The 16,226-nt window shown below is 31.2% G+C and overlaps 1 protein-coding gene across 1 annotated transcript in view; it reads left to right on the top strand.

The window, feature by feature from the left end:
- The first annotated feature begins 10,745 nt into the window (after positions 1 to 10,745).
- Positions 10,746 to 16,226, top strand: part of LOC111907864 (aspartic proteinase A1) — a 52,822-nt gene continuing 47,341 nt past the window's right edge. Inside the window, exons 1-2 of the mRNA XM_052770391.1 lie at positions 10,746 to 11,147; positions 11,250 to 11,310. Coding sequence (XP_052626351.1) covers positions 10,746 to 11,147; positions 11,250 to 11,310 — 463 coding nt within the window. The remainder of the gene's footprint in view (positions 11,148 to 11,249; positions 11,311 to 16,226) is intronic.

Here is a 16,226-nt window from a genome sequence, read left to right as displayed (position 1 = left end):
ACTAAGAAAAACTAACAAACTCTAGTATAATCTCTTTTACCTAGTGAAATTAATCAAAACAAGCTCTTCAGTTAACCTTAACTTTTTACTGTCTAATTGAATAATCTCTTAATTAAGATAGAAAAGTTGCATTAAGTTGTGTGTAAAATTCCCACAAATACCCAATACTACTTATAAGCTCAGTAGTGTAAAGGTATGAAATTTCAGTTTGCATCAGAGTAAAATCCATAACACGGAACCAATATGATACTTGTTACTTATCACCAGTTGACCAAACAATTACGGATTCTATTACCTGATTAAATGGAATGAAAAAAATCCTAGCTAGGTGATCAAACTAACACGAATTAAAAATCAAACATTCAATAAGCTCAAAACTGAAAAATCTAGATTGAAACACAAATCAAAAAATCAAATTTGATAATGGATCACATGAAAAGTACTAGTCTAATGAAGAACTGAAACTAGCGTTTTAGCCAGGCATGGCTAAAAACAAGTCTAAAGTAATAAAAATAAACATTAACTAATTAATCTTCTACACTAAGTGTATGAGATGATTCATAGCCTTCAGATCTTCAGAAAGTACAAAAAAGTGTCAGAAATCGCCTTCATAAGGGTTTTTTGTTGTTTCGAATCATCTCACTCTGAATCTAATCAGGTGGGTCTTACTTAGATGTGATCAGCAAGAACCTTCTGGAAGAAGTTATCAGAAAATGCGATCGCAAAAAGCATATATGCGATCGCAGAAATTGCTATTTTTTCTAATTTTCCCTTTAATGAAGTACGATGCTATTTCTGAAGTTTCGGGAGTTGCGTCACAAAAATCTAATTGCAAAAAGCATATATACGATTGCAGATTTTCAAAATTTTCTCAAGATGGCTTTCAGATGACTTTTTTCGACCTTGCAAAATTCTAACCAACAAATGCGATCGCAAATTTGGGTTTTCGGCTCGATTCGGACATGATTCTTTAGTTTAATCACTCTAAGTTACTCCTTAGCATCCTTATTCAGTTCCAACTCCATTTAGGCTCCAAAATACACATATACATAAAATAACTTTTGTTTTTTAAGACAAGTTTAAATGACAAAATATGCATGTAAGCTTTTGTCACATAAAATAACAATTATAAAGTTGTCATAAAAAATACGTTGAACTCATTTTCTTACAAAAACAAGTTATCCATATTGACGAAAAACTAAAATTTCCAAAAATCATAAAATCTAACCAAACTTACACAGATGGATCCGATACCGACTGTTGGGTTTTTATTTAAAAATAGTTTCAAGAAACATAAGATTTTTGCAACAGAAGATTTTAAAAATTGAATAAACATAAAACTAGTTTATACCCACCACAGATCTTCTTGCAAAGTTTGGAAAGAAAACAACAACAAAAAAGGAAGAAGAATAAGAAAAACTTTTTAGACTTTAAATCCTCAAGGAGAGGCTTGGAAGTTGTAGAAGAGTGTGAATAAAATATTTTCCTTTGTGGACACCAACAAGAAGCCAACTTAAAGAAGATGCTAGTCCTTAAACTCTTGCACTCTTAAGCTTAAAGTTCATAACCAAAGTATCAACTTCAAGAAAGTAAAATTTAAGTGTTTTTTAGGTCCATAAAGGAAAAAAAAAACTAGAGAGAATGCATGATGAAAGAGGGCTTACGTTTTTCACACGAACACACAAAGCAAGAGTGTAAGCCTCATAAACAGTATTGGATCGTAAGTCCTTAACACTTTAAGAAAATTATGTCCCCTACTCTTACTTTTCTCCCATGCCCGTTAATCTATTATTTCTTTTACATAAAATAATCAAAAGGCCATCCATGCATAAGGCATGCATGCCTACGGTTTTCAAGATAGAAAAGAAGTCAAACTTTTATAAAAACTCAGAATCTCTTTTATAAGTATTAAAGTTTGTCTTTTGGCTAAAAACAAGTCTTTCTAGTCCAAAATAATGAACATGACTTAATAATCATACTATATGATATATATATATATATATATATATATATATATATATATATATATATATATATATATATATATATATATTATGTTACTTGCTAATGAAAATTATTATTTCCAAGAAATAAATAATTTCCAATAAATTATGAGTTTATTAAACATTTATTAAAATCAATTTCTAATAAATAATAAATGGTATCAAGTTGTTGTTAGTGTGACCCTTGAGGGTCATATATTATTTAACAATTTCATTTTGCGATGACTTTTGGGCATATTGATCTTTCAATACTCTTTGGGTGGGGCCCGTATGTAGGCGGGGCCTATTATATGGGCGTAGCCTGTTATATATGTGGGCGGGGGATGTTATGTATGATTCGGTGGGGCATGTTATGTTAGTTTGGGCAAGGTCCGTTACACTCGTGGGTTGGGTCTGTTATGTATGATATATGTATGTTGATTAGAGATTTGGCTGTTAGGCGCTGGAGCCAAGGTCTTTGCTTGTACGCATTATATGTATGGTGAAATACGTGGTACACTAGTGAACTCACTAAGCTTTATTCTTATAGTTGTGGATTAAATATTTTGTATGTTGTTTGTGAGAAGAGCTTGGCAAGAGTATGCACACGCATCAAATATTTTATTTATTCATTTTTGTAACCCAACCCTGATAATATTGTGGTTTTTCACAAATGAATGTCATTTATTGCTTTTAAGTAAATGATTTTAATTGATTAATATCTTTTAAAAAAGAAAAATATATTTCTAATTTTCGGGACATTCCAAAGTTTGGATGATCTTAAGAACCTTTGAGTGCCTTACTTGGTTACTAGACCATTATGGTTGCTAGAAAAGGACTTTTATGACTTAGTTAGGTGTCCATGCAATTGGTAAAGCCATTAAGAACTTAGGATTATTGATCATGGCTTATTATGATGTCTTAATAGATAAATTTTATCCATTAAGGCCATAAGAAGGGTCAGATCCAAGCTTTAGAGGTCTAATGGTTAAGGGTTAAGAGCTTAATCTAGTAAGTTGAAAAATCCAGTCCTGATGACATGGAGAGTTGTTTGGCACGAGATAGAGGCTGGCATGATCACGACTTTTATGTCATGAAGCTGCCACGACGTGGGAGTCAGTTGGAGCTGACTCTAACTGTTGACTTTTTCAACAAGTTAACTTTTTGTCAACTTAAGGGTTTTAAGGTGTAGACTGAGAGGGTATGCCTATATTAATGATATGTGACTCGTAATGCATTTTTCACTTTCTAAGAGATGTGTGTTTGTCTGTTATTTGCATAGTGAGTCTTCTCATTGTATTGTCTATATCATTGTGTGTGCATGATAGACCAACTGGGTCTTTACTGTTGATTGTTGTTATATGAGTTGGTGATACCTCCATGACTACTGATAGTCCCAAGGGTTGCTGATAACCCATAGAATTGTTGTAAGCATAAAGTGTAAACATGATTGAGAAAGAATGCTATGGTAAGAAGGATAGTAAATAAAAAGATTTGTACACTAATAAAAATAATAGATAAGAGTTGTTGTAGAATGAAGGGGTGAGTGGTGAGAAATTCACTACATAGAGCACAAGTGATAAGGAATGGAGGGGTCAAAGAAGCATGTCAGGTGGAGGGTGGCCGGAGACAGGGAGGTTGAGAAGCGGAGAGACGACTACTTTAATAAGAACAAAAAGAATAGATTAAATGCAATTGTAAAGAAATATATCACAGACACCTATGTTAAATTTATAGCGGACACCTAAGTTGGTTTATTTAAGGTTACCAAAAATTAAATAAGCTTTACAAAAATGATGATTTTTTAAAAGGAAAAAACTTAGAAAAACTTAACCTATTATCATTTAATGTGCCAAAAAACATTAATAGTATTATTTTGTGTTAGAAAAATTATGTTCTGATTAGTGGTAATATTTATTAACAACTGACAAACCTTGAGAGTCGGTTATGATGGTTACATAGATTTAGAAAAAACTAATCTATTATCCTTCAATATACGAAAAAAATCATTATGTTATTACAATAAAATCATTTTCTATTTTGATATTTTTTAAAATAATGTTTAGTAACCGTGTAGCTCTTGATAATCAATTATGTAGCCTACGTGGTTCTAAAATAAATGACTTGACATTATTGATGTCGTTTTATTATCATACGTAAAAATTATAAGTCAAATTCTAACTGTTCACATGCCATTGATAAAACTCAAATTCCTTTTAAGGGTTTAGTGATGAATACATTTTTTTGGGCCAATAATCAGTGGCGAGTTTAGAACGTAAAATCACATGGTTCACTATTTAAATGAAACCGATATATATATATATATATATATATATATATATATATATATATATATATATATATATATATATATATATATATATTACAAAGCATGTTAGTTATATCTTAAATTTTAAGAGGTATAAATTATAAAGTTTTTTGTACAAATCAATTATACATAAATAAATCATTAATAGTTGTCAAAAATTTGAAGCCTTCAATTAAGAACATCTACAATGGGATATTTTTTAAAGCTTAATATTAGCTTTTTATTATCAACCACTCAACACCATTGAAGTAAACAACTTTTTGTTTTTTTTATTTTGACTATTCAATATATATTGAGCAGTCAATATACTTTAAGTATTATATAATATTTTCAATGTTTTTATTTTATTTTTATACGTAAAATATAACAATTTTCATACTTTTTGTATATAAATAAAAATATGTTATCGTTGTATTTTATATATTCATATTAAGATATAATTTGTTCTTAAAAAAATGATCAATTAAATAAGAGCTTTTATAAAACATTTTAGATAAATGACTTTAACCATTGGAGATATCATTTATTTATAGGTCAAAATTAATAGTATGATGATGTGACAATAACTTTAAGTCATAACATAGCTTAACCATTGAAGATGCTTTAAGGAAGGTTATTAAGAAATTTAATTTTGAGCAAAATGATAATTTTAAAATTTTAAATTATTGTATATAAATTAGTTTATATTTCTTTAACTAGACACCGATGTTAATTAATTTACATCTAATGTATAAACAGACAATATAAATATAAAGTCTAAACATAAATATTTTATTTAAAAGTGATAGTTTTTTTATACATAATAACTAATAATAAAACATAATAATTATTTCTTCGTAAAAAATTATTCGCTAAAAAAATTGTTCATTGCACCACTTTGCACGGGCTACGCATCTAGTAAAGACATTCTTGATTTTGAAAGACATTTTTGATTTTGATTTCTGAAATAGACAACAATCAAATAATCAATTCACATTGTAATTTTGAAACAATAAAAAAAACCTAGTGTGAACTCATGGAACAATAAAAAATGGAAAACTGATGGAATAAATATTAACAAGAAAGAATTAGAAAAGGAAAAGAATAGAAACCCATTAATGAATAAAATTAAACCTACAACTAATTTATGAATATTCAATTCACGAATTAAAATAATAACTTTTTTCGACCTTTTAATGCTCATGGAATACTCAAAATGGAAATATAATTTTCTCATAGTTTAATCAAATTTTACAAAGTTAACAAACTAGAATGTATTTACCGGTGGTTGCAAATTAGATTGATGATTATGAAGAACTGAAGATTATTGAAGGTTAACGTATTGTGAAACGATTGATTTGTGATTCAATTTTTTTTATTTTTTATTGTAAATTGTTTTTGGCTATGCATATTGGATTATACATTAAATGATATTAGACTATTAAAATTTATGGACTTCAAAAATCTAATTTATACATTTTTTTAATGTCAAAGATATTATGGTGGTTCATTTGCATTTTTTAGATGGGTCATAATTTTTTTTATTTTGTATAACTTGTTATACAAATAAAAAGATGGGTCAAGTGACCCACCATAATTGCACATAAACTCGTCACTGCCGATAATTAAGCTGGTGAATTATGCCACTCTTCGGTGGTAGTATCTGTTTTTTTTATCATGTACATATTGTTTAGGCTATATGGAATGCAAGGGGATATTGTTTCGCAAAGGAGATGACTACAAGAGCCAAATACCTTTCCACATTATTCGCACAGGGTTAGGAAATATTGTTCCATTAGCAAGTTTGTAGTGAGTAAAGAGAAAAAGAGCGAGAAGAAGAGAAATAGAGAGAAGTGTCTCTGATTTGTGTAGAAACATAACATCAGAAAAGTCACAACGAAGTGGTGGTGTAACCCCTCCCCTCCAACTCACGTGTAAGTTAGACCATCCGTTATACCCACCACATACCACATATGTGGCGGGTGCCACTTTAGCACCACATTCTTTACCACTAACTATGAGATACTTACCACTAAACACACCACTCCATCTTATTTGTTTTATTTAAATTTAATTCAAAAATACATTAAAATTATTTTTTAATACTAGTTTTTCCATTAAATTAAAATACCAAATTACATTAAATAAAAACTACATTAATTGAAATTTAAAAAAATAAAAATAACAATAAAAAAATTACATTAGTTAAATTAAAAAAAAAATTAAAAAAACATTAAAAAAAACTAAAAATTCCAACCATAAATAAAATAAACTACCCCCTACGCCTACGTCGGACTCGAACCGACTCTTTCATCGCTTGGAAAAGTTCCAAATCTTCGCCCTCAAGGTCGTCCGCTTTCATTTTCAAGATTTCCATATCGGTTTTTGTTTAGAGTGTCTCTTGTGCCTCTTGAAATGATGATTGTGCTTCGATCATTTTTTGTTCCATCCAAGTCATCATCTCGGACTTCGTATCTTGAAGTTGCACATATCAATCAAATTTATCGCCAAACATATCCATAACACTAGAATTCGAAGATGTTGACGCCGCTTTTTTTGCTTTATTTCTTCCAACGGGTCGATGAAGAGGTTGGTCGTTTTCAAGATCTATCGGATCGTCGTTGATTTCGATGTGTGTTCGGCCGTCCGATTGTTGAGAAGTTCCATCGGGGTTACTCGAACGCTTTGAACCGGAAGATTGGAAAGTTCCTTCCGTTTGCTCTTTCTATTTTGGGGCGTCTTTCAAGTTTAGCCACGGTTTCATATACGGAAAAGCTTTGCGTGTTGGCGTTGTTTTTTCAAATTGGTCCATGGCCGCCTTGAAAACATCAAAATCGTTCGAGCCGCTTTTGCGTAAGTTTAGGAGGTTGTTGTAGATTCCTCCAAACTCAGTGCATTTTAGTCGAATATCTTGCCATTTCGACGTAATTTGATCGGCATTTCGAGTTTCACTTTCCATTAACTCGTAAAAAATGACTCAGACTTTTTCCCAAAAAGTTCCGTAAGGCTGACTATCTCCTACAATTGGATCTTCGGAAGCCGTCACCCATGCCTCTGCTAACTTTTCTTCTTCTTCTTTTGTCCATGGGACACTTTCTTGGGTAGTAGTGGGTCGGGTGGTTTTTTTTCCTTTTTTCTTTTTTGGTTGAGGTGGTGGTGAAGGTTGAGTTTCCGCAACAAAATCCGGTGAAAGTGGTGGTTGTGAGCTGGTGGTTGTGAAATTGGTGGTTGTTGTTGTTGGAGTTGTTGTAGTTGTTGGAATTGTTGAAATTGTTGTTGCATTTGTTGTTGTTGGAAAGCCGGAAAATGTTGATATTGTTGTTGGAAAAGTGGTGCTTGTTGGATAGGGGAACCACTTTGAAGTAGTTGATAAAACCGTCTTGAGGTGACTCCATAGCCGGGAATTGGCGAGGTGTTGTATCTAACGCAAAAGAGTTATCGGGTTTGCGATTTCTATAGTTTGGAGGGGTGTTTTGGTTGGGATCCACTGTTTTTGGTTGTGAAGATGTAGTGTGTAGTTTGTGTATAGAGAAAGAAAAGAATGTTGTAAAAATTAACAAGTTAAGGTGTTGTATTTATAGGTAAATAAAGTGGGTAATTTTTTTTTAAACCAAAGTAACCGTTGAACGGGTACAAAAAATGGTCAAATGGGGGCTTCGATTTCTTTGGCCGTTTACGTCCGTTATGTGGAACACGAAAGACCACGAACACGAGCTACCACGAACCAACGGGGCGGTATGCACGATCGTTGTTCGTGGCCAGCTCAACTACGAACAACCTCGTGGTAAGTATACCTTATGGCCTTAGCTTCCATGTCACCATACACGTAAGAAAATAACACATTTCTTTTAGCCTTATAAAAATATATTAACAAGCCTTTTGTCGTAAATTAAATGAGTGAAATTTCACTTTATATGTTGGCTTGTATTTTAAAATTCTTTTTATTTTAGGATTTGATAAATCTTATATAACTTTAAAGTATAATAGGTCTTTTAAAAATATGAAAATTTTAAATTTGCTTATTGGATTGCTTTTTATCCAATCACTGTACCTCTAATCAAAATTTCCTTATTAGCTTTGCTTCACATAACTCTCTTGAGTTTACGAATCTTCTGTAATTTGGACGCATAATATCCTCACATAGGCCCGCTTATATCTCTAGGTTTTTGCCCCATTCGACCTTGTATCATTGTTTAGCTTGGTTATTAGACTGTACAAAGCTCGCATTCATGACCCATGGACCGGGTTTAACCAAGTTCGGCCTGAAAGCCCAACCCCAATGCGCAACCTTACTCTTGACTTCCCCCGGGTGAATTTCAAATGCTATTAATTATTAGAGCTCTATTATAGTTAGGAGCAGTGGCGGACCTTAGTGGTGCCCTAGGGATTCCGGCTTATTGCTCCGACGCTGGCACGTAGTGTAAATTTATTTTTTTAATGTTTTTTATATTGGGTGCAACGGCTTAAAACACGAGTGACACTACTAACATAGATTTATTTGAAAATATTTTTTAGTGTCACCCCTACGAAAATGTTCTGCGTCCGCCACTGGTTAGGAGTCTTATTAGCAGCACCCTATAGTTAACTTGTTAGGCTAAATGTATTCCAATCGTAGAAAGAAAAATTAAATTGTCTCCTACTTTTTATTAGGGGTGAGCATGGTGCGGTTTGGTGCAGTTTTTGACCAAAACCGAACCGAAAATCACAACTTCGGTTTTTTGAAATTTAGAAACCGCACCGTTCGGTTTTATGTGGTTCGGTTTTTGCAGTTTTTTTATTGCGGTTCGGTTATTTTGTGGTTTTTTGTTAGTTTTTTTTTTTTGTTTTTGTTTTGCCTTTTTACTAAAACTCAAGTAACTCAGCGAGTTACTTTGACTCAGATGAGGAGTGCTAATCATTTATTGGAGATAAATCAATACCACCACCTCTTGGTTTGAAATTAAATTATATAACCACTCATCCAACATGTTTATAATGTTTGAATATAATACGAATTTAATATATTATTTGTTTCACAAATACATACAAGAATATCAGTTAATGTATTCATAAAAATGATACTATATCACTAGTACTTTTCATATTTAAATGTTAAAAAATGTCATAAACATTATTTGTTATTGTAAATACCACTGAATATATGCTTAAAAATATACAATCATCCTCTGATAGATAAGATAGATATTTATATTTATAGAAATTTTAATTGTCATAAGTTCTTGGTTTTTACGAATATCAACGTTATATATATATATATATATATATATATATATATATATATATATATATATATATATATATATATATATATATATATATATGCGGTACTGTTCGGTTTTTTGCGGTTTTTGCAAGACTAGAAACCGCACCGCACCGAGTATTTTCGGTTTTTGCAAAACTAAAAACCGCACCATCGGTTTTGATTTCAGTTTCGATTTATGCGGTTTTTTTGGTTTTCGGTTCGGCTTTTGCTCACCCCTACTTTTTATACCTATAAATATTTCTACCCACTAACATTATAACATGTGTCATCTCACCATTTAATTTAATTTTATTTGATATATAAATATATTTCATCATTCAATTTAATTTTATTTGATATATTTCTAATATAATCTTAATGAGACGGTTAAATAAATATGAAATACAAATATCATAATTTTAGTAGGTAGGAATATTTATAAGCATAAAAGATATGAGACAATTTAATTTCTCTTTTCATGTTTTGAAGGATGATAAGTTGGGTTTTCTTTGAAGTATTTCCCAAAAAAAAGAGTTAATTAAGAGACCTGATCGAAAGAAAATAACATGCTTACATAGACCATTTGTAAGGTTTACAAGACGATTTTACCCACGTCATAATTGTTTAACTTTATCAAAGTTTGAAGATCAAAAGTGCATGAGCTACCAAACTAGAATTGAGGCCAAAACCATTAGGAGCTAAATGATCTTAACTCCAAAGTATAAGGTGTGTTTTGTCAAACCACAAAAATCACATCTTATTAGAGCGACACCGTTGTATCTACAATATACGAATGAGATCACGTAACCGAGTAACTGGACAGTTAGAACTGAGAGATATTCGGCGTTGCGTTAGCTATATATTCATTCACTCTATATGAACCCTAAATTCCTTGCGGAATAGCGGAATTAGTTCAGTCTGTATTTTATTAATATTCGTGGTTTTTTCAACTAAAGTTTAACGGGATTTGAGGTTGCATTTGGTTTTATTTTTCCGAAAGAAAGAAGAAATATTAACCGGTAGGTGATATCTATATGTTATTCGTTTTCTTAATACATCACTACTTCGTAGTTTGTCTCAAATGTGGAATTATTAAAAAAAGTGGTAACCTATTTGGTTTATCGTTTATAAACAGAAACTTATCTTTGATATATCAATTAAGTTTTGAGTTTTTGTTGTATATATACTTGGTGACATGTGCTAAATAATCTTAATGGTGGGCGCATTGCAGGTTAACATGGGGAGTAAACTAGAAATCCTAGCAATTTCAATGCTCTTGTCAACCCTTTTCTACACTCCGGTATTTTCCACATCAACTGATGGGCTTGTTAGGATTGGACTGAAAAAAGTGAAAACCGAACGAACAGATGATATAGCTTCCCTCCTTGCTTTGAATAATGGTGATTATAACTTAAAGACGTTTATAAGGAAGTATAGACAAAGTTCAAAAAATCTTGGTGATTCCGAAGACTCTGATATTGTAGCATTAAAGAACTATATGGATGCTCAATATTTTGGTGAAATAGGCATTGGTACCCCACCTCAGAAGTTCAAAGTCGTATTTGACACGGGTAGTTCTAACTTGTGGGTTCCATCGTCTGAATGTTCATATTCTGTAAGCATGTCTTACATTATTTTAATAAAACATCAATGAGTACGATGAAGAGAAAGTTAACGTTCACTAAGGTTATATATATTATATATGCTACATGTACAGGTATCTTGCTATTTCCACACAAAATACCAGTCAAGTCTGTCAAGCACCTACATAAAGAATGGTTAGTGAGTTACTTTTATTTTGTTCTACTATAAACATTTTGAATATACCTAGAGGCTATAGAGTAAATAACCAGATTCCACGTAATTGTTAGCATCCATTCTTTTGTAAGCCGATAAGAAGCCAAAAGGAAGTAAATTAATTATTGGATGTGACACTCTATAATCGGGATCTTTACGGTATAACTTAAACAGTACTAGGTTCATACTCATAGTGGATCTCTAAAACTACTCTAAATTGATACTCTTATACTCGTACAACTCTCACACTTAAAAAGAAATAGTGTTGGAAAAAATTCCAACAAATATAAACTTTTAAAATATAGAAGTGGGTTTAAGTCACTATATATGAATTTTCTCATAGAATTTGTTTACGTTTTGGTTATTCACAATATAAAAAGATAAGATACAAAAATTTCTACCAAAGTTTTGTTTTTATATGAACAGTAAAAGTGGTTATATACTTATATAAAATTGTCCTTTTACATTCTGGGTGACCGACTGAGAGAAATCGGGAGATGGATCCAACCTTTTAGCCACGTGTTACTATTGAGAACCATTGAAAGCACAATCCTCATTTCGTATCTCAGGCCGAATGACTGATAGATAGGTCAACGAATAAACCATTAATCAATGGTTTTAGAAGTTAAAATATCCATATGAGAAACCCAATGGTGGGTGGTGAAATCGGTTCCTAAAAAGCACGATTATGGCTGTAAGAAATATTTTAAAATGCGAGATTAAATGTCAAACTTTTCCAATCAATTTCAAAATAAATTTTCAAACAGGCAATTTTGTATTATGAAAAAATAATGATTTAAAAAGTCATATATTTTTCGATTTATCCAAATTTGGTTATTGAGTTCTTTTTTTCATTTATATTTGTCTTTTAACTTGTTTATATGTACACATTCAGTCATTATCACCGAGTAAACAAAAAAAATGACTTAATATGGTAATATATTTCTTACTTTATACGCATTTAGTAATGTTTTTTTTTTCTCATTTAGTCCTTAAATTTTTTGTTGTAAAAATAAGTGATCGTTGTTATTGTACACATTCAATACTTATAAATGATTTATTTATGTTTTTCTAATTTCATCATATATGGGACATTCATTAATGAGGTGTCTGTCGTTGCTTATGTTTATAGTCAACGTTTCCTCTATTCCTTGGTGCTTAAGTTTTGTGCTCTGAACGTTGTAAAATTTTCATACGATCTCAGATTTTAACGATCTTTATATCCATGTGTTTGTTTGAGTGTAATACAATTTCGTTTGGATTACTCCCATTAAAAAATAATATATTTTTACTTATGATTTTATAAATTAATGGTCATACATATATTCATAAAAAACACATGTATATAAATATCATAAGTAAAACTATATATATTACTTTTAACAGGAGTAATTTAAACGAAAAATATAATAGACTTAAATACGAACGCGTGGATAAAATGGTCGTTAGAATATGAGATTGTGTGAAGAAGTTATGACGTTCAGAACACAAGACCTAAGCGAAACACATGACCTAAGCAACTGAGGTCGCGGTGACCATAAACATAAACAACATCGAACACATCATTAATGATTGTCCTGCGTAGGATGTCGTGAAAAAAACATTAAGAAACCGGTCATAAGTATTGAATGTGTACAAAATAACAAAGATTTATTTTGTAACAAAAAAATATATATTAAGGATTAAATGTGCAAAAAAATATTAATGATTAAATGTGTACAAAGTGAGAAATATATTACCCTATTAAGTCAATTTTTCCGGTTTACTTGGAATAGTCGGTCATAAGGACTGAATGTATACAGTTAATAGGGTCGGTTCTGAGGATTCAAATGCGCAAGACGAGATGGATAAAAAAGGCCCTTAGGCCGTAACGTGTAATGAATTAAATTATATAAACTAATTTTTTTATTCAAATGACGATAAACTTTATAGCAATAAACAAAGCAAAACCGTACTATTTTAATAAGTAATTACATATCCTAACAGCTAACCGACGATCCGTGAAACTCTCCTAGCATTCCTGATTGCAAATTGGTTGATCAACTATTCATAGTCTATACTCTCTAAGATTTCTTTCTCGATAGATATCATTGCCAAACCGCTAAGTCTTTCTTGTGTCATTATGAAGCGTAAGTAAGATTTCACAAACTTCAATTTCGAAAAACTATTTTCTGCAGATGCAACCGTTACTGGAATAGTCAACAATATTCTATATGCAATACTTGCATTTGGGAAACAATCAAGTTCTTTCAAAAACTTCAAAACATCTATAAGGTTGCTAAATTCATCGGTTTTCATTGTCTCAAATAATTTCAACTCCGTATAAAGTTTCTCGGCATCAATATCCGATCTTTCTTTAAACTTGAGTGCTTTTTCAAGACGATGACAATACGACTTAAGATCTTTATCTTCAATTCCCCTCAAATTATGTGGAAATAAAAAACCGAATACCTTTTTCATACTCTTTGAATTGTTCAAATCTTGTCTCAAGAGAAGAAATAGGTTAATCAACAATGAATAAGAAATAATTGACTCTAAAATTCTCTTTAGGTGTAAGTGAAACTTTGGTAGTTGAACTTTCATCAAACTTTTTTTCCTTTCAATCAAACGCTTTTGTGTAAACATTGGATCAATACCCATTTCAATAGCAATCTCCTTAGCTTCAACAATCTCTTTTGAAAAACTAGTTTCTCTATACTCCTTGAAGTACCCAATCAAATTGTTTATTTCTGTTATAGCATTATTAAGATGCATATCCTTTGATTGTAACTTTTTACTCACAATATTCACATAGTTTAGTACTTCATACCAAATAACAGTTGATACCAAAAATTCAAAGTCGTCAAGTTCTTTTTCTGCTAGTTAAGTTGCTTCACTTGCAATTGTAGCATCATTATCTTTTTCTCCAACTTGAAGTAAAGCTTCCCGTACATCCACAAGTTGAAGTTTAATAGCCTTTACCATCCAACTTACCTTTTGAAATCCCTTTTCTAAACACTTTACAACAGAAACAAAATACCCTGTCTAGCTCTTTCGAATATACTAGTCATTCTCTATCACACTTCTCCAAATTTGGTAAAGTTCTTGTATATAAAGCTGCAGAAAGTCGTCTACCAAATTTATTATAGGGACCATACATAATACTATTATCTCTTTTAGGACCTTTATGGACCAAAAGTTTAATTTCCTCAGAATTAAGTTTTTTCCACTTTCTTGGATCATATATATCAACAAGCTCTTTAACGGGCTCTTGCTCTTCTACTTCTATATGTTCTTGCTGTTCAACATGCTTTTTAATGTGATCTTTAATGTGTTCTTCAATGTGCTCTTCAATATGCTCTTCAATAGGTTGTCTATGGATAAACTTATCTAGAGCACCGACGTCAATTTTTCTCTTTTCTTCATCTAGTTTTCTTTTTTACGTTTTTGACTATCGGATGGTTGTTTAGCCTTTATCTCTACAATTTTACAAACAATAAACATAATTGATTTTTTAAACACTATGGTTTCTGAATTCCAAATTTCTGATAAACAATAATACAATAAACATAATCTCATAATTTAATTTCTGTTTCTAATAATCTATTTCAAAATCATTATTGATTTCTTTCAACATTGTGAATCATTCAATTAGATTTCAATATGATAATATGACATAATGACAATACAACATAGTGATAAACAGTTAAACATTCATGAATAACATTCAAGAATCTAAAAAACTAAATAGTTAAAAGATAAACAGTTAAACAATTACACAAGTAAACATACCATGAATCTGAAAAATCTATAATCTATTTAATCAATAATTCATTCAAACATTCAACTGATTCAAGTATGCAATTAAATTGACAATTATAATTTACAAACTCATAATCCCTAATTCCTTATTCCTGATTCCTTAATTTCTCATAATCTATTACATTAGCAGCCTAGTAGAATCAAGAATGAAGAAGAATAATTTTTAATAAATCGAATAAGTGATCGACCCTCACCTAGAATAGTAGAATCCGTTGTATCGGAGGATGGACGAGTCGATGATTCGATGAATGATGAATCGATGATTACTGCACACTGTTGTTGAGGCGTGTGATTACTGCAATCGACCATTTTTTAACGAAAACGAAAGTATTGCCACTAAGTTTACCAAAATTTTACCAAGTTTCAAATTACAAAAAGTCGCTATATTATTACCAAAATTTGATTTTCACACCAAGTTTTTCTTCTTCACAATTACGTCATTACATTTACAAGTTTTTTTGCAATGTCAACCAATTTACCAATTCTCAACTTGTACAACAAATAAATGAAGGTCAGTCCAATGGTTCAAATTCACTTACAAGTCAGTGAAAAAGGGCATAGTCACCCTTTTAGGGGAGTGTTATGATAGTTTAGAAGTTGGATTTGTACAACAAATAAATGAAGACCCCTACAAGATTGATTTAGTAGTTCAAAGTCACTAAACATCACCTAGACCGACCTTGTAGGGGTCTTCATTTACTTGTTGTATAGATCGAGCTTCTAAAACCACAATAGCATCTCCTAAAAGGTGAGTATGCCCTTTTCACCGACGTGTAATGTCCCAATAACAATAGTAATAAATTTATTTTAAACCACCAAAAACCATACAATAATTTGTCCAAAAGCCAACCAATGTATAATGTATTTCTCAATCATCAGAGTAAACAAAATAGATAATGCGGAAATCAACTACATGGGATGCAATATGATCAGGCAAGGCCCTTACCTTTGGAACTATACGTACTTGAAACATTTAAACTTAAACCGTAAGCACAAAGCTTACTGAGTTCCCTGAAATACCACATAGCATACATAGCATCGGGCCTCGCCCACATAGCTAACGGGCATTGCCCTTACAATGGGCCTCGCCCTCATA

Source organism: Lactuca sativa, chromosome 4 (assembly GCF_002870075.4).
Source record: "Lactuca sativa cultivar Salinas chromosome 4, Lsat_Salinas_v11, whole genome shotgun sequence".
Classification (NCBI taxonomy): Eukaryota; Viridiplantae; Streptophyta; class Magnoliopsida; order Asterales; family Asteraceae; genus Lactuca; species Lactuca sativa.
Note: the sequence above shows the minus strand (reverse complement) of the source record. Positions and strands in the feature narration are given on the sequence as shown.